This window comes from Primulina huaijiensis, chromosome 16, assembly GCF_012295235.1.
Source record: "Primulina huaijiensis isolate GDHJ02 chromosome 16, ASM1229523v2, whole genome shotgun sequence".
Lineage (NCBI taxonomy): Eukaryota > Viridiplantae > Streptophyta > Magnoliopsida > Lamiales > Gesneriaceae > Primulina > Primulina huaijiensis.
This window is the reverse complement of record NC_133321.1, coordinates 15,091,487-15,118,376: the sequence shown is the minus strand read 5'-3', so window position 1 is coordinate 15,118,376 and position 26,890 is coordinate 15,091,487. Positions and strand designations below refer to the sequence as shown.

Below are 26,890 nucleotides of genomic sequence, written 5' to 3'. Positions count from 1 at the left end.
GACACTCACATGATGAAACAACGTATCCCTGCAAATCAACAATATTAAATAGAGGGTCGGAGATCATTCCGAATACACTTTTCTGAACTATTCTAAGTACATTTGCATTCTTATTGTGTATGCACTTCTTCTTTCTTTCATGAAGAAAGAAAGTTTATATCATTTTCTGATTATTGAACTTATGATTTAATGTTCCGTTAAGAGCCGGAAAAATTCTTTTTTTAAAAAATAATGTTCAATACTGACCTCAATTTTTTATTGCTATTTATTGCTTTATTAAAATATTCATAATCCAAAATTGACCAATAATAAGCACACATCGATTTATTTGTGAAATTAAACATGTGATAGCAAAACCATGTGACCATGCATATGCATATTCCATGATATGTAAAATTTTGTGAAACTGATGTACTTAAAATTTAAAATATAAATGGTGAAATTTATTTTTTAGAAAATTAGATATATTTTGTTTTGTTTTGTTTTTTTTTTTTTAGAAATCAGTACACAATATCGACCTGCCTTGTGGCCCATGGCAACTAATTTTACATGGATGAGACAAATGGTGTCATGGGGAGGGCAAGTTGTGTTTACCCCATCATAACAGTGATTGGTCAATTGACAAAATTTTAAAATTATTTAAATATATAAAATTAAAGTAACAGTCTTGTACTTATTTGTATATCTCTATTACTAAATATATTTCACTAAAAAAAAAAAAAAAAACCCTCAACTAGCGATGAAAATTTTAAAACTGTAGTTAATTTTAGTGAAAGTTTTTTATCGACAGTTTTATAAAAACTGTCGACGGATTTTACATTTTTTTTAAAACAATCGCATTTATATATAGATGTTTTATGTATAATTTTCGTCTCAATTTTCTAAATTAAATACCGTTGCAAATTTGAAATTTTAAAAACCGACATAAGTTTGCGAATAAAACCGTCGTTAGTTACCTATATATAACCTCATCCCTTCATTATTTTTTCAAAGATTTTTGTAATTATATGTTAGATGTACATATGTAATGTTGAACTTGCATGTCATATACATAGTTTATTTTTAACTAATATATTTTTTGATATGCAAATGTTGTATGTTAAAATATTTTTTATTGTATTACTTAATTATATGTTATATTTAACTAGTTTATATAGATAAATGTATGTGTTATAATGTATTTCTTTATGTTAATTTGATAGTAATTATATAAATTTTACTTTATTGCACACTTTTACAATATATAAAAATTTTAGTCGCTAACATTAATATTAATCTCTTTAACGATTGACCTTTGTTTCGTGCACGTGGTCTTGGTGAGAGTTCTTGTTGGAACTTCGTACAATTACCAGCCTTTATGACTCATCGGGCTTATCTTATCCTTAACCTTTCCACATTCCTCCTTTTGCTTTTGCTCTGAAATCTTGCATCTATTCATTTTCCATATCGGATTGTGAGAAGTATTTGAATTAGTTAATAAAAGATTACGATATACTTCAATAACAATTTGGATTAACCATTTTCGTTAAGTTATAATGTTTACAAACTAATTACAATAAGAGCTCATTGTAAAGTTACACACAATAATCGTCCTACCGAGTAGAACAATGAAAATGCAGTGCCAGAGTGTTGGGATTCAATGATTGTTTTAATGGATGGAGCAACGGAAAAATGGTGTTTGAACTGTTGTAAACTTTTAACAGATTTGAGTCGTATCGTCAAAATAATAGATTATAATATAACAAATTATTATTTTTTGATGCTAATAAAATAAAAACTATAATCATGTTTCAGAATGTATGTGTGAATCGAGAATATAATATAAAAAATTATATGATAATACTTTTAGAAAAGGATAGATGAACAAAAAGTTTCCTCAATCATTAAAAAATCCAAAGTCATTTTTATTAATGGTAGGTACGAAGTAAGTCGAATAGAAAAGTATCATGTCTGCCAACAAAGTCGTGGTGTTATCAAAAGTTACATTTACAAGTGTATCGCATCCACTCCAAATTTAATACATACAAACCTTATAAATTCATGAATCTATATTTTATTCAATAATTTAATATGTTTAATGCGTGTATTTAATCATCTATTTTTATTTTTTTGAAAATAATTGTTTGTTCGCTTCTTACATGAGAGTTATATTCACTTTTCGTCGCTATAAATTTCTACGATGATGAAACGTATGTTTCAAAATATATATGAATTACAAAAACATTATTCACAATTTTTTCTTATTTTTTCAGTATCAAAGTTCTAGATCAAATGACCACCTTGTTACTATTGAATTACATAATTTGATATCAAGTGAATTTGAAATTCATTTGAATATGCCTGTTCGTATAAGTCAAGAAAATTGGAATCCATGGATTTATTTTGAAATTCACAATCCAAAATTCATTAAGTCGAACACAACTNTGTGTGCTAACATTGTTTCTATCTATAATTCCATTCCAAAAATCCCATCTTGAATATTAGGATAATTATATTATATAATTCATATAAAAGAAGAACCATATAAATTATACCTTTTTTTTAGCCTTTTCAAGCATGCGCCTCATCGCACTTCATTATTGGTACATTATTTTGTGAGGATGTGACTCGCTTCAATCAAATCATGAACGGATTAAATTTTGACCTTTGAAACTTATGAATTCCATTGGGAATTGATAGTGTTGTATCCCACTTGGCATTTTCACTATTGGTCTTCGTTTCTCCAATATATTTTAGCTCAATTACATACAAAAAAGTAGATGTAAGATGTACATGTATCGTTTCCAAGTAAAATTAAGAGTGGGCTTTTTGCTTTCTGATATGTGTTGAGTTGTTGAAAAATGTGAGTGTTTAATCAACAATCAGAATTTTGATTCCTCATACGTATACTTTTTTCTCATGAACAAGTCACACAAGGTTCTCAATGTGATTTACCTAGATAATATGGTTTGCAGATTACTGCGTTAACCCAAAGTTTATCCAATACACATATAAAGATAGCGACTACGAGTCCTAAAAAAAAAATTAGTGGGCTTCACCGGGAATATTTCCTCTAAACATAATTCCATGGAATCCCCATTTCAAGTTTTCAACCTCATTATTTTAAGAAATCAAAGAGAAATAGTGACATGAAATACAGAAGTCGAGCTACCATTAATAGCCATTAATAATTTAGCATATAGACTCTCTACACATTAAAGTTTAGCTCTACAATAGTTCTGATAAGAATATCGAATCTCCTCCTCGTAAGAAAAAGTGGCACATATCAATTCATATCAGAAGAAAGATAAACGTTTAGAAAATGACGACGGTCATTGTCCGCAACTTTTGACAAAATATACGTACGTCGCTTCAACTTTAGAGCGTGCCTCTTCTTTTGACTCTCGGGCTCTCGATAAGCTCATCGATGGTATGAGAAACACGTATAAATAACGGAAATTGAAGTCCCTAAACATACACTTCATAAAAATAAAAATACACTATCTACAGAGAATGTTGAGTGCTTAGAAGGCTTCAATCGGATGATAACAGAAAATTTTCAAATTATTCAATGGTCGAAGGTAACACTCGATCCCCTTCCGCATATTGTTTATCATGTTTATAAATGTGTTGAAACATGAATTTTTTTGAGAAAAAAATTCTAACACCACTTATATATTTAAGATCAATGTGGTGTGAATAAAAAGATTCAAAATTATTATACCATCTCACATTTTACTCAAATTCTATAATAATTAAATTTAAAAAATAAATAATTTTTATATTTCAATATTATCTCATTCTACGAGCCAATCGGTGATTAAGGTGATGAGGAACACAGTTTTTCTTGCATTTGAGCACCTTTAGACACTTTAATTTGTACTATGGTGAGTGTTTCTCTGTTTTCTTCACTTGTTACAATATTGTTTTATATTTTAAAATTTGGACCAACACATTTGTAAGACTTAAAAGAGAGGCACCGAATATATAAATTCATATATTTTATTATTTGGACTTGAAATTTTGTGAGTGGAAAGTAGAAAAATTATCATTGATTTTATTCTGTATCGATTTGAGTATCTTTATTAATCCTTTTTTTTTTTTCCTGTTGTAGGGATTATCGATTTGAACCAATATTTTGGTAATGTTTACAAATGTTTAAAAAAAGTAATTATGAATTTTTCATTTACAAAATTTTGTCTTTACCGATGGATTGTAGTTGCCGGAATGAATGAAGTTTCATAATATTTCTAGTTGTTGTGGATTGTCTGATAGGACCAACGTTGCCCGATCCATCAACAAACAAGATAGTATGTCGGAGTTATAGGAATCAAGAGACCACCTTCAGGTGTACATGGATTTACCTATTACCTAGACCAAGCCAAGAACCGTTACAAATCGTTCAAGCCGGCTTACGGGGACGTTCGAGTTAGCATCGAGCATCTCACTACTTCAAATTAGGAGTTGATGGGTAGAAATGTGGTAGAGAAATAGCAAATCAGGAAGTATTCGGGGAAAATTTGATGATTATTACATGATCACTTCATAGCTGGACTATATTCTGCTATTTCACTTCAAAATTAAATCCTCACGAGATGTTCGCCCGAACATCTCATGGGCGTTGCCCAACAAAAAACGTTCATATACAAAATTATATATGTGCACGTTAGTATGATATAAACGAGAATTTGTATGAACGGCACTATAATTAATTAACAAGATAAAAATCGAAAGAAAATGAACAAATTTACCACAACATTGTATTTCAGATATTGTATTCGGCAGCGGAGTTTGCGGATCTCGGTTGCCTTAGAACCTCTATCAGTGCCTCCGCCTGTCCAAAACCACAATCCCATTAGTAAGCTAAATGCCAAAAAGCATGAGTATCTTTCCAATAAAATTTTCTGAAATTAATTTTAATCTACCTTCGAATATTATGTCTAAATGTTGACCCCTCAAACACAACACACCGATAAACTATTTATTAAACTTGAATCATTGGGACAAAGTAGAGACCAACCCATATTAGAATAATAAGGGTCATATATTCTGTCTGTGTTGTTCTCTTTTTCAAGGAATATCAGAACAATTAATCTGATCCGGTTACACTTAGTTTATTGACCACTAGTGCTAATCTAACAAACATTTAGATGGCCGTATTGGTTGTATTACTTGATATCGTTCAGCTGCATTAGCTTGATACAATTATTATGTCAATGGTGAACAACCCTACAAAGGGAACCTATTGTCCGGAGATAATTTTAACTATTGATTTACAAGAACTGTGCTGGCAGACAGGTAGACATTATTGCCTTAGATTCACTAATTTTTATAGCTTGTGACAATAATTGTGATCTAATAGTAATTAGTATAAGCATTATATGTCAACACCCATCTAAGAGGTGTGCTTTAGCCTTTTTACTACCCGTGGGGTTGGGCTGCACACTTGGTCAATATGTGAGATCATTGAACTATGAAACTAGCAAATTATATAGTAAAATCCTTGAGATAGATTTATGATCAAGTTACAAACTTTGCACGGTTCCAGTTCTAAATTTGGCTTTATTTTCCTATCTTCAGGAATCGATACCAAACTGTAAGCTCTTGGTTTCGACATTGGCTTTACGATCAAAACCGGAAAATAGTTGTGATCTTCGTTTTGGGAATTGTTTTGATTTGATTCAACATGCCAACTCCGGTGGGTCTAAAAATCAATAAATAAATACGGGATTCTGATCCGATTAAAAAATTTGGCAATGAAATGTAATCTCATTTCAGACATTTTAATTTTCGATTTTTAATAATACTTTTATCTCATTCAATTTGAAATTTTCACGAAGTAGTAAGTAGCTCGCCCATTTTTTTTCAGGAGAATTTATTTGTTCGTTAACTTTTGTAAACATTTTAGCAAATTTACAAAAGAACATGGATAATATTTGCAAGTAAACATATAAATGACCAACAAATTGTGAACATGAGATTTTGAGCTGACTTCAAGATATATTTTGTTGAATTAACAAACATAGTTGGCCATGGAATTCGAAATTCGTCTTAGATGTTGGTATTAACAAACATAGTTGGCTCCGAATAATCAAATGTTACTAGGAAATAGGAGAGAAAAGTTTTCGTTTTTTTACCTTATGTTTGGCCCGACTGGTCCCAGTCTGCGACAAAGCGATCAAGGGAGGAATGGCTCCTTCGCGGGCCACCATGGTACGATACGCGACGCAATCCTCGCACAACTGTGACAGTATGGACACCGCAATCTCCTTCTGCCGTCGTGTCCCTACTTCCACTATCTCCACCAGCACTGGAATCCCACCTTCCTCCACCATCTCCGCCCTAGCCTCCACCACCGACGCCAGCAAGCTCAACACAGATAGAAAAGCTCTGTTGATCCTTGATTTATAACAAGTATAACAAATGAAAACATGACACATGGATTTTTCTGTTGTAACTACTGTTACAGACGATCTAATCTGTTATATTTCGAGATGCACATCTATCCGTATCTTTCTTGATGGGCCGAGACTTAAGTGCTTGATCATGGACTGGACTTTGATTGGTTGATTTGGGCCTTGAATCTTTGTTCTCTGTAATTAACACGTATGCCGATTTATCCACCATGTTCGAAGCAAAGTCCGACATCATCTCCACCAAAGGCTTCATTATTCCCGCCTGCACAGCCTTCAGTGTGTTTTCCTTCACCGAGCACAGCGAGAACAGCGCCGTGCACGCGTCTTTCTTCCCTCTCAAACTCCCGGTCTCCAGCAAGTTCACCAGCGGCGGAATCGCACCGGATTTCCCGATCGCGGTTTTGTTCTTCTCGATTTGCGATAGTCTGAGGAGTGCGCAGGCGGCGTTTTCTTTGGCAGTTGAAGTACCGAATTTCAGCGCGCGTACTAACGGTTTAATCGCCCCGGATGAAGCGATTTCTTCCTTATTCTCGTCGCATAGAGATAAATTCAGAATCGCGGTGACGCCGTATTCCTGCAACTGAGGATCGTTCGACGAAATTAACGAAATCAGCGGCTTAATCGCCCCAGTTTCGGCAATTCTAATCCTGTTATCAGCTTTGTTCTTGGCTAGGAGACGGATTTCCATAGCTGCTTGCTTCTGTTCATCGATGTTGGTCGAATCAAGAGCGGAAACGAGATAGGAGATGAGCTCATCGGAGTTATCTGTGGCGCAGGCGACAAAGAGATGGCGACTGTAGGCGGAGGCGGCCGTAAACTCCCCGGATCTATCACTGCTACATTCACTGAAGGCAGAGCAATCACCATTTACAAGGCTATGATCGTTGAATTCCTGCCCCTTGTAGGGAAAGCTCGATCCAACGGAATCAGAATCCATCACCACAAGAATTATTCAGTTCAAATCAAATCAACTCCGTTGTCATATAGGAAAAATCGCTATACCTTCAACAAAGGACGGCGTTTCGATTGGACTGCAGAAGGTTCGATTGAGTTGAAGTGAGGAAGAAGCGGAGAATAAAACAAAAAAGGGAGCGATCATCGAGAACACGACACGTGGATAACCGTGCACAATCAGCACGTGCGAGCTGCTTTTAATACAGTCTCGATATTGAAATCAAACATGAACTTTATTTGTTTACATCAATATCAGTAATTGAATCAGTTTTCAATTATTCACGAATATTTATCTATGAAATTGATCAATTCTACTGATATTCACAATAAAAATACTCTTAATGTAAAAAATAATATTTTTTATGGATAACTTAAATAAGATATTCGTCTCACAAAATATGATCCGTAAATTTTTTTCATACAAGTTTTTGTCAAAACAAACTGAATTTTTATTTTAAAATTAGTCAACAAATAGTTTATGCCTTTCAGTCAACTATTTTTTAGTAAGAAGAAAGCGTATGTAAGTGATTTCGTGTGGGCAGCTGCTCTTTTTAAAAACAAAAACAAAAAACAAAAAACAAAACAAAAAACATTTTTTTTATTAAAAAAATCAACATTGTCTAAATTTTATTTATAATTTTTACGAATAATAGTTTTCTTTAAATTATTATGGTGTATTCTTCCACTTTAGCACATCTACATTTATTTTTTAAAGAAAAATATAATACTGGGATTAACATGAAGAGTGTGGAAAAAATGTGCACATTGAATGTTAATTAAACATCGCATTAATTTCATTTAATTATTAGTTGGCTCCATTTTCCATTTCCTATTTTGTATAAGAAATATTGTCTTGTACTCTATATATTTGATATTTACTACCTTTCTATATATAATAATAAAAAATTAAGTTTGATAATAGAGATAAGTCAAAAACGTGTGTGAAACGGTTTCACGGGTCGTATTTTGTGAGACGGATATTTTATTTGGGTCATCCATGAATAAGTATTACTTTTTATGCTAAGAGTGTTACTTTTTATTGTGAATATCGGTAAGATTGATCCGTCTCACAGATAAAGTTTTGTGAGACCGTCTTACAAGAGATATACTCTAAAGATAAATGTCAAATATATAAAATATAAAGAATCTAAATAAAATTAACTCGTCTTTAAATGGGTCTCATTTCCAACCATATTAAAAATTCTATTTGAATCGAATTGGTTTTTTAAAAACGATATTCAGAATCTGGTCTATGTTCGGGTTCGGAAATGATTTGTATAATCAATTTGTTGTTGCATTTCAATTATGATGAAAAAAGTTAATTGTAAAATATATATGTTTGGAACATCGGCCTGCAATGCAAGTGCTTTCGTGTCACTTCTTGTTCTTTAAGACATTGTCCGCAACGTAAATTCAATTTTCATCGTTGTCTTATTTTATTTTATGTGAGATTAAACATGAACTTCATATTTTTAGAAACAGACCAGAATGAGATTATCATATATGAGAAATAAGTCTTTTAACCTTGAGATTGTCTATTTCATTCCTTCATTTTAACAACATGATCCTCAACTTAAACATCAACATATCACCTTCTTTCAAATTAAAATTAAAATCATGATATGAACATAAAATTAATATTTCATTAATTAATCATAATAACAGTAAAATAATAAGCTGGTAAATATAAAAAAGTTAATAGAGAAAATTTTTGAGGTCAAATATATTAAAAGAGCATTTACAAGAAAAACGACTAAAAAAAATTTTCATTTTAAAAAATATAATGTTTATGTTAAAAATAATAAAAACTTTGTTTCTACCATATTCAAATATAAAATAGATTTTTCTTTTTCTAAAAAAAGAAGAAGAAAACTTAACAAATTAATTGTCTTCAGAAACCACTTCTCATAGCCAAGAATTTCTGTTCTAATATAATCTTTCTATCTAATTATACAAATGTCTAAGCCAAACACTGAAGACCTTTAATACTGCGTATGTACAAGGAGAAAACAAGGACCAATATAAATAAATAAACCTCAGTCACTCCAGTTATCTCGATCAACTGCATCAGCTGTTTGTTGCCCTTTCCTCCATTCATCCTGCATTTCCAATCAAAATAAGGTTGGGATTGCAATAGCACCAGGAATATGGAACTTTCAATTTTTGAAAACATACCATTTCATCAGAAATGATTTTTGATGGAGACCAGACGAGGATTTGTCTATCGTTACCGCCAGTGTATAACTCCTACAACACACAGACCGAATTATTAATTTCTTTTTCAATGACTGATCGAGATGTATCCAGGGGAAAAAATGATAACACAGCCGACATTTGCAAAACAATACTCCTCACAGCAGAATACAATCGCATTGATCATCCAGATACACTCGCAAGCATGAAACAAATTCTACACAATAGTCAAACTCCTATACTACATAACCAAGAGTGTGTTTGGTCCGAAAAACCAACAGAGTAAAAGCACTTTTTTTTAAAAGTGTTTTTCTCGAAAAATACACAGTTTAGTTACAAAAGTAGTTTTGGAAAAGCACTTAAACATGGCTCTTTTAAAAGTTAGAATTTCTAGCTTTTTGGCTTCTGTTTCTATTTAAAAATAAAAACAAAAGCATTTTTTAACATTAATCCAAACACCAAATGAAACTAGAAAGGTCTTAGATGATCCTAAACCAGTAAAGTTATTATCCACGCCTATACCATGGCTAAGGATGACAGAGCAGTAGGAATAATTCCTTTCTGCGAATATTACCAATCAACAGGTTCTAACTAGAGGACAGTCCATCCCTGGGTGCTTTTTAAAGCGATTTTTCTGGTTAAGGCCCTGCGGCTATTCTGTATGTTTGTGCTCTTTACTTTTAGGGATGGTGAATTGCATAATGTGGGTGTGGGGATGGGAAGAGGAGGGGGGAGAGAGAGAAAGAAACGAACATGATCTTGTGCATTGTACCAACAGCAGTTGACATTTTCATAATGGCCACGGAATGTCCCCTTTGTTTGACCAGACCACATGTCGAAGACCTAAGAAATTGAGAGCATATATTATACAAAATATTTGACAAAAAAGATACTGTCACAATAGAATGAGAGAAGAAGTATACTTTCACCGTGGTCATGCATGGAATAAAAGCGAGAGCTGAATCATGAGATACAGCCATCTGTATAGCTTTCGTGCTTTGTAACCGTTTAGTTTCAAAGTTTACAAGTGTATTACATCCAGATTCTATATCCCATAACTTCAGCCGTGAATCAGAACCTGAAAGTCAAAAGTGTTAAGAAGAATTATCGTCCATGATAATACATTTAGTTATTTAAATTTGGCACCTAGCACTGTCTATCCAAAATGGAACTTCAATGACTAGCAAGAGCCATGTGCAAAAATCTAAGCCAGTCCAAATTAGGAAGGAAAGGAAGATGAATCGAAGCACTACCGTCAACCTAAAGTTGTGCTACTTTCTCCATATCAAACTGGTCAGAAAGCAATGTATTGGAGTAGACCTCATGAAAATGGACTTTTGAGAATACAATCTAACTAAACATAGATCAAGCTTTCTCATGTCCACATCACACGAGAAAATTGCGTGACAGATCATATCACGGAAGTTAGCAAAATATTTTTTGTTCTTTAAGTTCGAGAAGTCCTTACAGACACTATACAAAAAATATTAAAAATTTTGAGTGAAAATTCCAAATAAAAATTATGAATCATAGGGAAAAAAAAGTAGAAAGGAGAAAATAAGATAAAACTCAGCTTCAATGTGTAGTAAATTCAACCTGCAGTAAGAAGATACATGCCATCATTGGTCCCCTTTATTCCAGTTACAACACCATAATGGCCCGTGGCACGATCATGACTTGATAGCATTCCAGGATGTAATCGCTGTTTTGAGGTTTTCACATGACTTGAAACCCTCCCAGTTGAATAGAGCTTCAAAGCATTTCCATTGGGTACTTTCCTCTGAGGTGCTCGGACTTTTTCATTTGAACTTTGTCCTGCCAATGAAGATTTCTACCCAAGAGCAAAAAGATCACAAAGTAAATAAAATTTCACAGTTACAACTTATAAGACTCACCATATCTGTGGGTGCAAAAAGAATATAGTGCATGTAAAGCTTTTGCCAAGACAGTATTTTCATACCCAAGACCGTATAAGAACCAGGAAAAGATTTGGAAAAGTTCTGTTTCATTCTGCTATAAAATTCTCTAACTTGATGATCACAGTCAAGCAAAAGACTATCCTATATGTGAAATTTAACTAATTTCCTTTTCCACGAACACTTTTCAGTTCAAAATTATATACTTATGTCAGACTTCCAAACAAACTAAATTTCATGGTGTCTTAAAAAAATAGCAGAAATCTAGAAACATGAAAAGGATAACAATGTCAACCATCTCATTATTCAGGCTAAAATTACACATCTTACAACACGTACATCAATTGCTTCACATATTTGTTCTAGAAAACAGGAACCTTATTAGTTGTCATACGTGATAGCAGAGGTGGGCGTCTTCCAAGCTGAGAATGGGATTGATCTAGAATGCAAAAGCATCCAGCACGCCTGATGTCCCAAAAACGTATAGCGCCATCGCATCCTCCAGTTACCAAAACCCACTCACTAGAAGTAGACCACTCCAATGACATTACACCATCTATCATAACAACCAATTATAATAAATAAAGATCCATCACAACATATCAAATGCACGAATTTCATACAAGCTCGACCATCAAATTGGTATTCTCAACGAACTAAATTGATTTTCTATTCAGCACAAAATTGAAAGAAGAGCAAGAAATATCTAGCTGGTGGCAGAAATAAAGAGAGTGAAACACAATTAGCATTATTGTGTTTAATAAATCAATATGAAGGAAAAGAAATTTAAGACCCAGAAAAGTAGCTTCTTATAGGGGTGAATGGAAAGGCAGAATACTAATAATGTCAGACTATTGAATGAAGATATATATACTAACCTGAGACAGTTTAAGGAAATTGAATGAAGCTATATATACTAACTTGAGACAGTTTAAGGAAATAGAAAGCAGCGTTAGAGCATAAGAACAGAAGCTATTATGCATTTACCTTTCCTTGGTATTCATGCTGGCATAGTCTAATCATGTCAAGGAGGAAATTTCAGTCTACCAAAATACGAAAACGCAGCCCAGGAAATTTTCAGGATTTAGAAAAACATCATTTAAAATCATATGTAAAATCTCGGTCGCCAATTGAGCAACCCTAATAACGCTCTACCAGCAGCTAGTTCTTCATTTCTAATAAGAAAAAACTTTAGAGCCAATGCTTATCATTTTAGTAAAAACTAGAGTTGTTGGTAACACACAACTAAAATATAAAGCTGCTCAAACAGTGTGTATCAACCGCTCTATGAAGGAAACACATGCTGCTTCCTAACTACCCCCTTCAAATAATTGCACCAACTTGCACAAACAACATCCATACATTACGCTCCCATTGAACTCGAAAGTTAATGCCAAGAAGATATTTTGGAATGTAACATCAGAATGCCATCACGGAATCTGACTAACTTTTATTTTTTGTAAGTTACCAGATTGGTATAAGTTAATGGCACAAAAATATCAAAAAGAACTTAAATGGGCAGAGAGACAAAATCAATAAGACTAAGAGGCATACATATAACTACCTCATATATGTACGACAAGGTGATGTGCAACTATTTACATACCACGATGACCTGATAATGTGTGGGCAAATGCACCAGAGGCTATATCACATAAACGAACTTGGACATCCTCAGTTCCAGTAGCAATTAACATGTGAGATCTTGCTTGTGGAGACATAGCAATTTTATAAACCTTTCCAGGCATTTTGAAATTCTGTACAACCTGTATTAGAAATTTTAATTAATGCAAGATTAAAATATTTTATCCAAAGATACACAAGAAACAAGACTTACTTGTGTGGTATTTGTATCCCAGACATTAACATGATGATCATAAGAACCAGTTACGAACAATCCTGTGTCAATTGGATACCAAATGGCTGAAGATACGGCATATTTATGTCCATTCTCATGCTGCTTGTTAATGACAAATACTGACTTGTGCTTCGCAATCAGGCCACCCCCCTCATAGTTTGTTGCGCGTTGAACATCATAAACAGCAACAGTTGCATCTGCTGCACCAGCCAGTAAATATCTACCCTCCGTCAAATCAACCTGATCTTGAATTTCAAGAAGGCCACGTTTTTTAAGGAAAAAACATAGTAATACACCAAATCACAAAGATATTTCTGCTCAAAGAGGCAACATCTATGTAGCATAAGTATAATTATACTAATTGAAGCAACAGTACAAGTGAGAACCTAATGTAACTCATGACTCACCATCTAAATGTCCCACCCTGATATGCTAATTTTTTTCAATCTAGCACTTTAAGAGAAGGATAAAAAAAAATCAAACGTGATACTCAACTGAAACAACGTAAGAATTTTGGGGCAAAACGCATGGGCTCTTTGTTTCTATTAGATTCAGTTGAGTAAAATAAGAAGGGCCAGACCAATCATAGCGATTTCACAGCCATAAAATTTTAAAGGCCCTCAAATCTGCAGGAAAACCCAATAATAAGGCAGAAAAATTCAGCATATATCTCAGTTTAGTTGGTGTAAATCATAAAGCACCAATGCCCCGAAAACACAAGAAACAATAGCAGCAACCGGCTTCTAACAACATTTTCATCGGATTAAACAACAAAACCTTAAAAATGACAACATAATCACCAACAGTTGTTCAGATAAGTATCAAATCGAAGAAGAAGGGGAAAAAAAACCCAAGTGAGGCGTGAGAAAGGACCTGAAGAGAATCGACGGAGCCACGATGAGAGGAGACGATTTCCTTGTAATTGGAGAGTTGAATGGATGAAATTCGAGCGGTGGCAATACGATTAACGAATGAATTAGGGCGAAGGTTACCGAATTCTCTGTCTCTAGTCTCCTTCCACATCTTCCTCGCATCTTCGATCTGCTTCTCCCCACCACTGAAATAATTTCCGCTACCAGCTGATTGAATCAGCCAAGAGAACTGAATCCACAAACGCACAGCCGACTACTTATCAATAGTAAATGTTTTGTTTAATTTACCAACAGTTTCTTCACCATCTCCATGAAAGCTCAGAAATTACAGCTAAAAGCTAGAAAGCTGCATTTTATATTTAACAATAATAATAAATAAACAATAAACAATAAACAATAAATAATAAATAAATAAATAAATGTGTGGCTGGCTTTTGTCTTTCCAATTCAATTTGCTGCTGTTGATATATTATATTTCTATGAATATTCAATTTACATTCAAATATAAAAATCTCGGACATATGATTTAATAATATACAAACATTCTTGTTAGAGCGTATTACCTTTAATTTTATGAGATGAATTTTTGATTGGTTCAATTCATGAAAGAGTATAATTTTATATCAAAAATATAATTTTTATGATAATTATGGATCCACGCCAGTTTTTTAACTTTTGTGATGTCCGATATCTACGTTCTGTAAATATCGACCACGATAACGAGTTTGGACCCTTCCCCACGAAAATTTGGCTTGTTGAATAGAAAAGCCTATGTTCTTAGTGTAAGCGATTCGATTCCTCCGGAGGGAACATGTTCGCGTATGAGATTAGCAAGGGCGTGATAAGTAAATGAGATCGAACGGAGTTAAGATCGGGACCATTTGGAAAAAAATAGTAGGGATTTCTTATGATAATGATATTGATTCTCGAATTATTTGGTTAAATGTAATAGATGATATATGGTGGTTGTTATTATGATTTTTTTTTAAATGATTGGTTAGAGTGTCGAACTTGTAACATGAGGTGGTCGAGGTTGGATTGAAGTTTTTTTAACCTACCAAATTTTTTCAAGCTAAGGTCTATCCATTTTGACAGCTCTGATACTATAACATGTAACAGTTGTCAGGAGTTCCTAGCTCTCTTGCTTATAATTTACAACTGAATAAAAAAAATCCATCAAATTGTGTGATACCTCTATCCCAAGTCGGTTAGAATATAAGATTATAATGATAAATTGAATTAATTAATTTCGTAAACAAGATTATAATTACCGTTTAGTTGTTTTGACAACTCATTGTGTAGTAACACTTGAACGGGTTGGCTGGATCTTGGTCATAGCAAATTTAATTGCTAACCTGACACTCTTCCGGATGAATATGGATTGGAAGAGTAAGTCTCACGTGAGACCGTCTCACACAAGTTTTTGCCGGATGGAATAGCATTTGCCTTGTATGCGTGATTATTATTTTCACATATATAATCGTCTAAATTTTGAAATATGATCTTAATATTGGGATTTTGCGTAAATTGATTATATTTATAATGAAAATTAATATTTTCACATTAAAAAATATTTTTTAATGAATCGATTCGGGTCAGAGATCTATCTTGACACGTGAGATACTCTAGCTTTTGTATTTTTTTTAAAAAAGTACACACACAGTTGGACCTTTTAAAAAATNAACCCGTCCGACAAAACCACAGAGTATAGTTGAAATTGAATCACAACTGAGATTATTTAATGATATACACTTTTGACGTTTTAAAATAATCCTATAATTCTGTGTGTAAATGGTTGGTATGGCTTGAAAAAACGAAACGTAAATTCGCGAATTAGTTGATGTGGGGGCTCCCCCTTTAATTGCTTGCTAAATGACCAAATATCCAAGAATACTCGTATTGTTTTATCGCCAAAAAACTGGACACATGTAAACTAAACAAAGCACCATTCGAGGAATACAAAGTGTGCCTTAAAACCTTTGTTCAACAAACAATACGAATAGAGACCAAGGTCTTTGGCCAGTGGTAGTTTCATTTGTATATATAATATAGTGGTGACTCAGGATTCGAGTCTCACTCCCACCACCTCATAGAGACCAAGTAGTTTCATTTGTATATATAATATTGTGATATCTCTTGTTTCATATGGTAAAAATTTAAAATGAGTTATAATGAACTTCTATAGCAGCTTGTGTTAATCATTTTTCGTAAAACGATGACGAATATGAAATAGTTGTTATAGAGACCTATTGAGCGATCACACATGCACGGACCGGGGCTCGTAACGTGACAGTAGTAATGACTCCAATATTCGAGTCTCATTCCTCACCCCTTTGATTTAAAAAAAAACAATATATCGAATCATAAAACACCAAAATGTACACATAATTAGAACAAGTCCAATATTAATATGAATTATTTCCATATCTATGTACACTCATGATCCAGGTGGAAACTGATCAACATCTTTTGGTATAAACAAGCATCTAAGTTTATCTCCCAAAAAAAAAAAAAACCTTAATATTTTCATTTCCTCTCCTTCATTATTGTTGGGTTTGCTAGTTTCCGAAGTTTGAGCCAAAAAAAAAAAAGAAGAAGAAGAATAAAATCAAGAAAATAACAAAAAGAATGGACAAAGGATCATAGATGATCAAAAGCTTCTTCTACGCCCGATTTCTTCTTGTTGAGGTGACTTATCTGGATTTAGCCCGTTAAGAACACTTCTCGGAGAAGATGATCCTTGGTTATATACAATCTTTTTCTCAATAAATTTTATCTCCGACTCTTTCTTCCTTTTCAAGGTCCTCGTGCTCGAGGACGATGCCGATGAATTCCCAGTACCATTTACAGTGGGAATCAGATACCATCCAATCGAAGTGCACAGAATCGCAAAAGATCTCCCATAAACAACAAGAAACAAAAGAATCAGCATCAGAATCAGTGGGAGATAGTAATAAGGATGCCTCAATTTCTCCAGCCTGAAACTGGTCTTGGAGCTCCTTTTTGCCTCTTTATCAGGGATCTCCGCGCTTCCAATCTTGTCTTGCACTTGCACAACGGAAGGAACTGCAGGATTAGCGACCGGAATATCTCCTTTCTGATTCTTGAAAAGATCCTGTGTGTTAATCTTCTCTTGATTCCTCTCCTTTGCCTTCACGACGATGGGCTTCACCTGGTCGGAATCATTCGGGTAAACGAAACGCACGAAGGATATCTCGTCCGAGCCAACTTGAGTGTAAATCTTCTGCTTCTTGTCATCAAGTTCAGCTAAAAGTGCGTTGAATTTGTCCAAACCCCTGTCTGCATAAGGGTTCTTGTTGCTGTTATCTTTGCCGATCCTGCAGAAATTCGTGTTCCTTTTGGATCTCTTCGGGGTTGAACATGGACTGCTATAGCGTTCGTTTTCGTCTTCATGGCCAAAGCTTCCGCTGCCACAGATAAACATTTGCCGATGATGGGTTTTTGCTGGTATAATGGTGATTGATTGAATCTAAGAAAGTTATAACACGAAGAAAATGTATATATACATATACATATATATGTATATATACATACATTTGAGAACACTTAAGAGAGATTTGGTCAAGGAAGCACAAAGTCTATATAATGCATATTCAATAATTCCGTGGAAGCTTCTATGTAAGTTTGTAGATATATATTGTAATGGATTTTAGAAATTTAATATTTTTATAATGATATATTAATATAAATATAGAAAATGGTAAAAATTTTGTTTTGTATCTTTGTAGATTTTTCGTTTTTTGTCTTATGATTTAAATTACAGTCTTAATATATTGATTTTTATTTGTTTTCCGATTATAAATATTTTTCATTGAAATTTTGATGTGGCACTGAAAATGACGATGTGTTGTCGAATATTGCTAACTCACCTCTACACTTTGGTGAGAAAATAAATAAAGTAGAAAAAAATATAAGTGAGTGAATTAAGATAATGATTTGGCTAATAACAAAAATATATATATTTTTTTAAAAAATTATCCCTATCTTACATACTTTAACACTAAAAGAACGCATTAAAATTTGTTATTTAAATATTACATGTAAATTAAATTTACAATGGGAAGTAAAATATGCTTTGAAAAGGTTTTAAATTAATATTTTAAAGGCAAAAAATATAATTTATTCAGATGGAATTTGTTCCTTGATTAAACGATATAATATAGGTTTTGTTAGGGAAAAGAAACGGGCACATCGTGTATGAGATAAGATTTGAGTGTCCATCAAGTTGGGGGATTTTTGTTTGAATCGGTCCTAAGTCTATAAGACCAAACTGTTAATTAATTAATTAATGGTTTAAGCTAAACATGTCGCTACACGTCCAATAAAACAATGCACAATATTAATTATGACTGCAAGCTAATTATCAATTAATATCAAGAAATACAACTTGACCACGAATTCTTGAAATAATCGACTAATTATTTTTAAATTATTTTAATTGAACATTTCAGATTTTTTTTTCTTCAAATCTATTGGATATATATGCATGAAGCTTTCTTGAATAGCTAAAACCTAGACTCTCACGCCATTCTAGACCATTCTGAATTGAATTCCTTAGGTCGGCCCTCATTTAAAGAAATGAGGCTAATACCAAGATATGTTTCGATTTCTTATCAGCTGATCTTACACCTAGATTTTTTCTTCTGTTGTATTGTATCTTGAGGTATTGATGTTCATGCATCATATGTGTTGATGCGGTAAGTTTGAGTTGGATCAGTCGGGTCAACTCACACCTTGATACAATTTAAGTGGGTTGGGTTGAAATTTTTTAACTTATTTAAAAGTAGGTTTAGATGAACCAACATGTGCAAGTCGGGGGCTCATATAGGCAGTATGAGGCGGGCTTGAGTTGGCTCTCGGGCTTGAAAGGAAAATTTAAAAAAAAATACTTTTTTTCACATTATGAAATTATACATATTTTTAGTGAAATTTGTAAATTTTTTGTGTTAATTATTTTATATAGAATGTAGATTTGTGAAATCAATAACTAAACATTTTATTGATATTTTTTATAAATTTTATTTATTAAATGAAATGAAATATTTAATTAATTTTAATAAAAAAAATTTATTTATTTTTATTATTTGTGGGCCGATCCACCTAATCCGCAACTCACATTAAGTTGGATTGGGTTGTGTTGGGGATTTCCAACCCAACTGAAATTAAAAAGAAAAAAGAAAAAAGAATCTCTATATTTTAAAGTTTTAGTATAATCCATATGTTTTCTTTGTACAAAAATGATAACCATATGAAAAAAGTCAAGCTTGGAGTGCACTTGACTTGAATTTTCTATATCTATTTAGTTTTTGTATAATAGTGTCCTCTTGCCCAAGGCATCTAGAAGTACCATCGTTTATCACGCTTTTCATGGAACGGGTTGAGTTCCTTTTTTTCTTTTTTCGATGTCGTGCTGTACGACTACACTCTTTCTTAAGGAAAAAAAAGACATTTGGAAAATAATCACACTCTAGATGAGTCTAGCGTGTGAGGCTGTGAGCTGCATTAAAGTCAATAAATTCAAAATATTATATTCCAAGAATGAACATTGGCTTTGGTTATTACCTTTCAATGAAACTTAACAGATATTACATCAAAGTAAACGAGATTTTACACTTTCTTTAAGCATAAAGATTCCAGATACCACACAATTTCCTACCAGTAAGCAACTGTTTCTGTATCCAGATATGTTTTACAACAAGCATGCATGCAACTTACCCTTGAATCTTATGAAAATAGCGCCTTCAAATATAATATAAAAAAGGCACAACTTTATACAAATTGCGTTCACTTAGCCTTCATCTTTTAGCCTAGGAACAAATTTGCTGTGGATAGACCAATGCTTTTGCGGGAAAAAAGTGCACCGGCTAGGCACAAAATCTTTTCCAACATCATATTCAGCAAATCATGAACTACCAATCGAGTTGCATCTTAGTTCAGAAGTGAGAAATATACGGTAAAGCGTAGAGGTATGCACGATGACGATTGTAACACAGCTTATTTTAATGATTCTCAGTGTCGTCATTGCCTGGAAAAACCTCGTCATCCTTCATGTACTTCTCCTGTACGGCGGCAACTGTGAACCTCTATATGTTAAGGAACATTAATTGAACTCATACAAGGAATCAGATTTCAGAGAGGGCCAGGTAAAAGAAGATAATAATCAGGTAATAAGGTATGTCCTGTTATACACAAAGTTTTGAAAATATTGTGTAAAATATTAACACTCTGACCACTTAGGCGGAGATGATCAAAATTTCGATATTTTCTATTTAAAGCGAGGGTGGGGAAAAAAATCAATGATAAGGAGAAGAATTAGAGGGCAAACGTTAATTTTGCAATCGTAAGATCAGATAAATGCCATCAAGTTATAGATAGTAATAACGACATGATTCAAATCTATTAAAGTGTGGTTTGATCGTCGTGCCAAATGTGCAGCCTCAAGGATAGAGAGGTGATTGTTGCTACTAAACAAAAACACACGTTCAAGTGACTCGAGAGAGATTACTCTATCCCAGTGCTCACTACTCTTCTCATTTCACACTTCACAAATGAATCAACCTCTAAGAACTAAAAAATCCAGTTCATGAAGGCGGAAGATTTCGAGTTTGTGGGTACAAAGAATTGATAAGCTAGTCAGTTGCAAGTAAAGAAAAAGACATCAAGACAGCAATTAAGAAATCCCAATAGTCAGATAAAACATGAAGTAGAAAAAGGATATCTATAATAATCCCAATCAACGGGACCAACTGCGATTTTACTAAATTCGACTGCACTCGCTTCAATGCCAGCAAATATATATCCATTGCTCTTGTCAATAAGTTTAACGAGATTTCCAACACTCACTTTATCCTGAAAAATCACGGCTGAAAGATCGACGACCATGGATAATAAGTACAGATTAATGGAGATGTGGACAAACCTGAATGTCTAAAGTGGTGAAATTGACCAGACTGTAATCTTCTATCACCTCGCACAGCTCCTTCGTTAGCTCTCTGTGCCAGAAAATTAAACAAAATTGAGTAGGAGCCAGCTATATATTATTTAAATTCTAGACAAATTTGGCATCAGAAGATTGTCATCCACAGCTAAAATGCAACTGAGAAAGGGACAGCCTGATTAGGAAGAGGGTGGTGGAATGATTATATGTACCAATTACACAAAACAAAGTCATGCAAATTTTTTCGGGCACCCATCTAATAAACATATTCTAACGCTAGACTTGTTGCATATTATGTATTTTACGAGAAAACGGCATTCAGATTGAGAATTTACAAAATATGATGGATAAAAAATTAAAATACACATGTTTACAATGTTATTATAGACAACCAGAAATCAGTGCACCAAAAAAAGTATTTCAGTCTTTGGCATAAGAAATTCACATCAACCAAATCTATTGAACTTATGATTACTTGTGACTTGAGAGTTAACAAAGGCCAAATGACATGTTTTCAAAAATTCAGAAACAAGTATAAAGTTAGTGATCCACAAGAATCAATACATCACTTTATGAAATCAATAATATATGAAAAGAACGGCACGGACAAAAAGTGACCAAATATATTCTCAAGTTGATAAGTTGGGGGCAATTTGCCTCCCATAAGACTAACAAAAAAATGCCTTAAAATTCCTAAATAACCTATTGGAAAAACAGAACGAAGAAGAGGGACAGAATCAGTATTTTCTAAAATAATAAAAAAATCTAAATGTGCATATATGACTTAGACATTAATAATACTTGTACTTAGCAGATCGAGGATCCTGATTGAGATAGTGCTGCAAATAAGATAAATCTTGTACATCGGTATAAAAATCAAGGTTGAAAGCTGCAAAACAATCCAACAATTAAGTTAGAAATCATGTTCAGGATATATGCTAGAAGGGAAACAACTTTACATGTAACTGGAGTAGAAAGAAGATAGTTCTAACCAAGCTTTCCATAGCTTTCGATAAGATCAATCTTAGAAAAAACATTGACATGTGGGAGTTCCAAATGTAGCATAGTAGACAACGACAGAAGCAATGCACTCACATACTTTCCAGGATCACTGCAGAGATGGGCATCAACTAAGTGCACTGCCGTTAACTGCAGGAGGTAGAGATCATATCAAGAGTTTAATACAAGAATCAAATCAACTAGTCGGTCAATTATTGGTTCAAGTGTCAATGAGTATAAAAAAGACTTATCTCACCATGAAGGCCTAATTTGCATTCCTAGATGAATTTAATGGAGATGAGTGCGAGTAATAATTAACTAGGAAGATAAGACACACCCTGAGGTTTAAGTTCTTCACGAGTTTCATGATAACTCTCTTTGCATTTTCGTGAAGGAAAAAGAGTTCCACTTGGCCAGGGAAATCGAAGAGAAAATAGTGATCTGCGGAAATAGAGAAAGGAAACATTTTTTTATGGAAGTACTTAGCAGAAACATATTCAAGAATCTCAAATTAAATTAACATTATATTATGAAATTCAATTCAATTTTGTTCATCCAAACAATTCAGGAATTTAAAATTGCAAACTAAGAGAAAGGGCGCAACTTTTATGTTGACACTTTAAATTCACAAAATAGCAGTACCTAAGGCATAAAAATGGAAGGGATTCAAGACAGATTTCCAGGACATATATTTGACAGTTGGGGAAGTGCAAATATTTCAAAAAGTTTATCCAACTGCAAATTTATTGTGTCTAACAATGGCTAGATTGTCGTTTCTAGGGACTGGTTTATCATTTAAACCTACAAATTCATGATTTGAAGGCCTAAACAAGAAGGTTGAACAAATGAGAAAATAAAGAAGATCAAATCAAAGAGTTTACACAAATAAACACTCCTTTCCATTATAAAGCCCAAAAAAAAGAAAAAGATGAACTTATTGGATTAATTGAGTGAGGTTTTATTATATAGACTTTAAACAACATGAAAGCCGTTGAACTGAAAGAATATTTTGTGCAAAGCTCTACAACACTTACCTGAGTTAAAGTCGGATGCAAAACTGCCCGAGTGATTGTCTAATCTTTTAACTAGTGAAGTAGTGATCATGCTAAATAACTCATGAAAAGTGTCAGCTGGAGTAGACAAAGTAATTTCTAATTGACATCAATTGTAAGTAGTCAATCTCGTAGATTCTTCCCAAACAAAAGAAGAGAGTGGAAAGATCCAGCCTTCAAACCTCTATAGAGTTGTATATTTATTTGCATTTTCTTTCATTGTACTTGCATTTCATATTTAATGCTTATGATGCATCTTGGAAGCATTTTATGTGTTTGTAAAATAATTTCAATTTTCTAACTCAAGTGAATAATAATCACATGAAGAGAAGTTTAACTTTGTATTTAAAGAATGAATTCATGCAATTACTAGGCATTTATTTGCTTAGCTACTCGATTTATTTTTAAACTTTGCCAAGAAACAAGAAGTCTTTCATGGTATAGTTATCTAACATGAACTATCCATATATAATTATCAAGTAACTCTACATCATTACTCAAGGTACAACGTACATGCTTTCAAGCATTAAATTTTTCCTGCCACCCACAAACAAGAGAACAAGAATATATTCTAGCTTCACCAAAAGTTACGAAATATGGTCAAGAATCGTTTATGGGTCGAGATAAAAAAAATCTAATGTTCTTTTATTAGTGATCAGTAGGTAGCAGCCAAAATATTTTTAAAAAATAAGCGACTCAAAATCTACTGTTCTTTTTTAGTGATAAGTAGCAGCCAAAAACATTTAAAATGTGATACTACTTCCTCTTATTTTTCTTTGTCAATGCCAGGTGACAGAGACCCAATGAAATGGTCAAGATTTAGTTCAAGTTTGATCCACATTGTAAACACTTGAATCAAATATACTAAATGAAAAAAAAACCAGAGAATATACTAAGATTATATGGTATGAAATTCCTTATTTCCATTATAACAATCATTAAGGGGCGAGCCAAATAAATCAAAGAATCATTCAGAAATCTGCTGCAGGCAGGAAACTCCAAATATGGATAGTTATGCATCAAAAAGAAAAATTAAATACTATAGCAACCTTTGAGCAAGGGTTTCAGTTTGGATTCTAACCAATCAATGTTCTTCTCCAAATAGTCCATGCAATAAATAAGACCTATAAAACATGGTAAACTGTTTTTCAGATTCAGGATCTTATTCATCAAAATGACACACATATTTACAAGCCAAATGATAACAAATTACAGAAAGAAAAAATCATTTTGCAATAAATATTCTCTACACCAGAAAAGGTGGGGGATTACTTTGAAGATGAGCAGTACCTAGTTTTCAAGTTTTTTTTAAAATTTGTTAGAGGTATCTTAAAAAAAGCACAAAGTAGCATGTAGGTTTTGGGCCTGAGCAAATCAAGCACGTTTTTTGTTTAAAACCATGAAAATTTGTTAGTTCGAATAAAGATTTTGCATCCGAAGTCATTTTTGAACAGCAGTTTTATAGTCATTTACAGACTTTGAAATGATCAAGGCATTATGTAATACAAATCACATTCCCAAATGCTGAATAGATGATTTTACAAATAAAGCTTGGAACCAAAAATTTAACAGGAAAAACAAGAAGAAGTCAATTTAAGGAGTTGCAATGTCCAAATCCATCAAACAAAACATCAAAAGAGGAACTTGAAGCTGATTTTGCCCAACAAAAGTTTTACAGCGCACCTCGAAAGGCACCTAACTTGAATCATATGAAAGTATTGGCAGTCAAGATAATTAAAAAACAAAACCATTTCCAAACAGATGAAGCGAAAACAAAGAATAATGCACTTACCTCCATTAGGACCAAGGGAATGCTCAGCCATGACATCGGAAAGTTTAATTAACTCCTCGATGTTTATAGCACAATCATATCTTTATTCGTTAAGGATACAACTCATTGACAATCATAACACATACAAACACACAGACAGTCCGCAATTCTACTTCAAGGTGCTAAAATACCGAAGAAAAACCAATGAATTGGATACGGTAAAGAATCATTCGCAGGATCCAAATTAATCACAGCAACCTTCCTGCAACCCATTAAAGAAAAGATTTAGATATAAAACCCAACTTATAAATTTTAACAATCCAATTTTGAGATTCTAAATGCATGGGCAATAAAAAATAATAAATCTATCGTCCTTCAGAGAAACTTCAACTGTTACCTGCCGATGAGTGGCAGGAATTGAGACATGCCATTGCAAAAAGTCGTCTTGCCGGAGCCTGGAGGCCCTATCACCACCTGACCGAACACCATCTTTCTCTTTTACTTACACAAATTCTTTCGGGTAAAAAACGTAATCTTGAACGGGTTCGGATTGGAATTGCTGTTAGGTTTATGTATATAACAGGAAGATTCCAGCTGCAGAAAGAGGCTTAAACCCCTTTCGATTTCATTGGAAGGTTAGGGTTTATATATTTTTCAAAAAATCCAGGGAAAAAAAAAGTAAAGAAAAAAAGAGAGATAGAAAGTAAAAACAAAGGGGCATTCCGAGAATCGAACTCGGGACCTCTCGCACCCAAAGCGAGAATCATACCACTAGACCAAATGCCCTGAATAATAGTGGCTCAACAATTTTTCTTAATAAATAATTACAATAACGAAGCATATTGGAATCTCAATCTAGTTTTTCTCATAATTAGCTAGACTTTATAACCTCTCTTTTCTCTTGATCATGCATTACATGCTTAAAAAAGAAGATTCTATAATGAAAGAATGCATACAAAATCGACTTAAAAATGAAAGCAGGCATGCATATTGATTATCCAATGATGCGGAAGACATAAAAGAAACGTTTAATTTGTAAAATATGATGATAGTTGATGATATGTTAAATCAAAAGATAACATAAATATTCTTTAATTTCAATTATCGTAAAACTTCAATCATATATGAGTTGATACAAAGATGTTAAATCTCTATCATTAGCATAAAAGAGTGTTAGTATGTATGACTGGATTCATGCATTAGATAAATGTCCCTTTCTTTTTCCTATTTTTACATGCATAAAAAATTGATTTTCTATTTTTAGAATCTATAGACTTCCATTCTAATGAAACAAAGTTATGCATTGGTAACATAAATGTGGAATATTTTATAATTTTAAAAAACTTTATCATAAGAGGATTTATCATGATGTGGTGAAGTTGGTGTGACATTATGTCATCATTCATAATTTGATCTCGTGTGATGATGTTGTAGAGATGATATTGAAATATTAATTTTTTATTCTATTCTATCGTTATGGTGACATGTATTTAAGATATATATCTACGAGTTACACAATAACCGAAAACATAGCATTTATCTTCTTGTAATAAAATTAGGATATTTGCATACATGAAATCTAGATTATTGAAAATTTCCTATAAAAACATATCTATTATACAGATCAAGATAAGATCAAAGATCAATGCATTTGATGCACGTACTTGGTAACTAAAGCAAAATTAATTAGAACACATTTGAATTTAATTATGTGGATATCATCATATAATAAAAAAATGTGTGTGATGTAAAAAATCATCCAAATGTGGGCCATTTCCATAATATTCAACAATGTCCTTTGGTGATAGATCTTGCATGATAAATAAAGTCAAAACAGACAACCAATGTGGGCTCCTACAAAGCTTGTGGTTTCAATGAAATTGTAAGGAACAATTATTAGTACTATGAAATAAAATATAAAT

General features: G+C 33.0%; 4 protein-coding genes and 1 non-coding gene across 6 annotated transcripts; all 5 read right to left on the bottom strand.

Moving 5' to 3' along the window:
* Positions 1–4,708: 4,708 nt before the first annotated feature.
* On the bottom strand, positions 4,709–7,542 carry LOC140960925 (U-box domain-containing protein 4-like). Its single transcript, XM_073419247.1, has 3 exons — positions 6,584–7,542; positions 6,117–6,369; positions 4,709–4,813 (listed from the first exon to the last, which is right to left on the bottom strand). The coding sequence occupies exons 1-3, from the start codon at positions 7,330–7,332 to the stop codon at positions 4,745–4,747; spliced, it is 1,071 nt and encodes a 356-aa protein (XP_073275348.1). The 5' UTR covers positions 7,333–7,542; the 3' UTR covers positions 4,709–4,744.
* Positions 7,543–9,179: 1,637 nt separating this feature from the next.
* On the bottom strand, positions 9,180–14,529 carry LOC140961540 (WD repeat-containing protein ATCSA-1-like). The gene is made up of 9 exons (XM_073420127.1): positions 14,190–14,529; positions 13,296–13,556; positions 13,065–13,224; positions 11,836–12,014; positions 11,139–11,373; positions 10,466–10,620; positions 10,296–10,385; positions 9,525–9,596; positions 9,180–9,448 (listed from the first exon to the last, which is right to left on the bottom strand). Exons 1-9 carry the CDS (start codon positions 14,337–14,339, stop codon positions 9,386–9,388), a joined length of 1,365 nt encoding a protein of 454 aa, XP_073276228.1. The 5' UTR covers positions 14,340–14,529; the 3' UTR covers positions 9,180–9,385.
* A 2,309-nt stretch (positions 14,530–16,838) lies between these two features.
* On the bottom strand, positions 16,839–17,633 carry LOC140961062 (uncharacterized). The gene has a single exon (XM_073419380.1). It carries the CDS (start codon positions 17,631–17,633, stop codon positions 16,839–16,841), a length of 795 nt encoding a protein of 264 aa, XP_073275481.1.
* A 2,189-nt stretch (positions 17,634–19,822) lies between these two features.
* Positions 19,823–25,642, bottom strand: LOC140961799 (GPN-loop GTPase QQT1). 2 transcript variants are annotated; one of them, XM_073420501.1, is made up of 10 exons: positions 25,366–25,640; positions 25,186–25,230; positions 24,990–25,069; positions 24,247–24,321; positions 22,483–22,586; positions 22,139–22,295; positions 21,948–22,035; positions 21,129–21,201; positions 20,928–21,058; positions 19,823–20,284 (listed from the first exon to the last, which is right to left on the bottom strand). In XM_073420501.1, exons 1-10 carry the CDS (start codon positions 25,455–25,457, stop codon positions 20,209–20,211), a joined length of 921 nt encoding a protein of 306 aa, XP_073276602.1. In that variant the 5' UTR covers positions 25,458–25,640; the 3' UTR covers positions 19,823–20,208. The 2 variants fall into 2 exon arrangements, with proteins under 2 accessions (XP_073276602.1, XP_073276603.1); XM_073420502.1 differs by lacking the exon at positions 24,247–24,321 and having other exon boundaries at positions 25,366–25,642.
* Positions 25,643–25,682: 40 nt separating this feature from the next.
* TRNAP-UGG (transfer RNA proline (anticodon UGG)) lies at positions 25,683–25,754 on the bottom strand. Its single transcript has one exon. It is a non-coding gene; the product is annotated as a tRNA-Pro (tRNA).
* Between the last annotated feature and the right edge of the window lie 1,136 nt (positions 25,755–26,890).

Bases quoted from the DNA above. Each gene is read 5' to 3' on its own strand.
- LOC140960925 (XM_073419247.1), bottom strand. From the start codon at position 7,332: ATGGATTCTGATTCCGTTGGATCGAGCTTTCCCTACAAGGGGCAGGAA. The intron at 6,370-6,583 runs GTTAATTACAGA...AAGGATCAACAG, and splicing joins GTGGATAAATCGGCATACGT to AGCTTTTCTATCTGTGTTGA. The intron at 4,814-6,116 runs GTAAAAAAACGA...GGTTTTGGACAG, and splicing joins CCAGTCGGGCCAAACATAAG to GCGGAGGCACTGATAGAGGT.
- LOC140961540 (XM_073420127.1), bottom strand. From the start codon at position 14,339: ATGTGGAAGGAGACTAGAGACAGAGAATTCGGTAACCTTCGCCCTAAT. The intron at 13,225-13,295 runs GTAAGTCTTGTT...TTTCTAATACAG, and splicing joins GGGATACAAATACCACACAA to GTTGTACAGAATTTCAAAAT. The intron at 9,449-9,524 runs GTATGTTTTCAA...TTGGAAATGCAG, and splicing joins AAATCATTTCTGATGAAATG to GATGAATGGAGGAAAGGGCA.
- LOC140961062 (XM_073419380.1), bottom strand. From the start codon at position 17,633: ATGTTTATCTGTGGCAGCGGAAGCTTTGGCCATGAAGACGAAAACGAA.
- LOC140961799 (XM_073420501.1), bottom strand. From the start codon at position 25,457: ATGGTGTTCGGTCAGGTGGTGATAGGGCCTCCAGGCTCCGGCAAGACG. The intron at 25,231-25,365 runs GTAACAGTTGAA...AATGGGTTGCAG, and splicing joins TTCCTGCCACTCATCGGCAG to GAAGGTTGCTGTGATTAATT. The intron at 21,202-21,947 runs GTATTATTAATG...TTTCTGGCACAG, and splicing joins CCTCGATCTGCTAAGTACAA to AGAGCTAACGAAGGAGCTGT.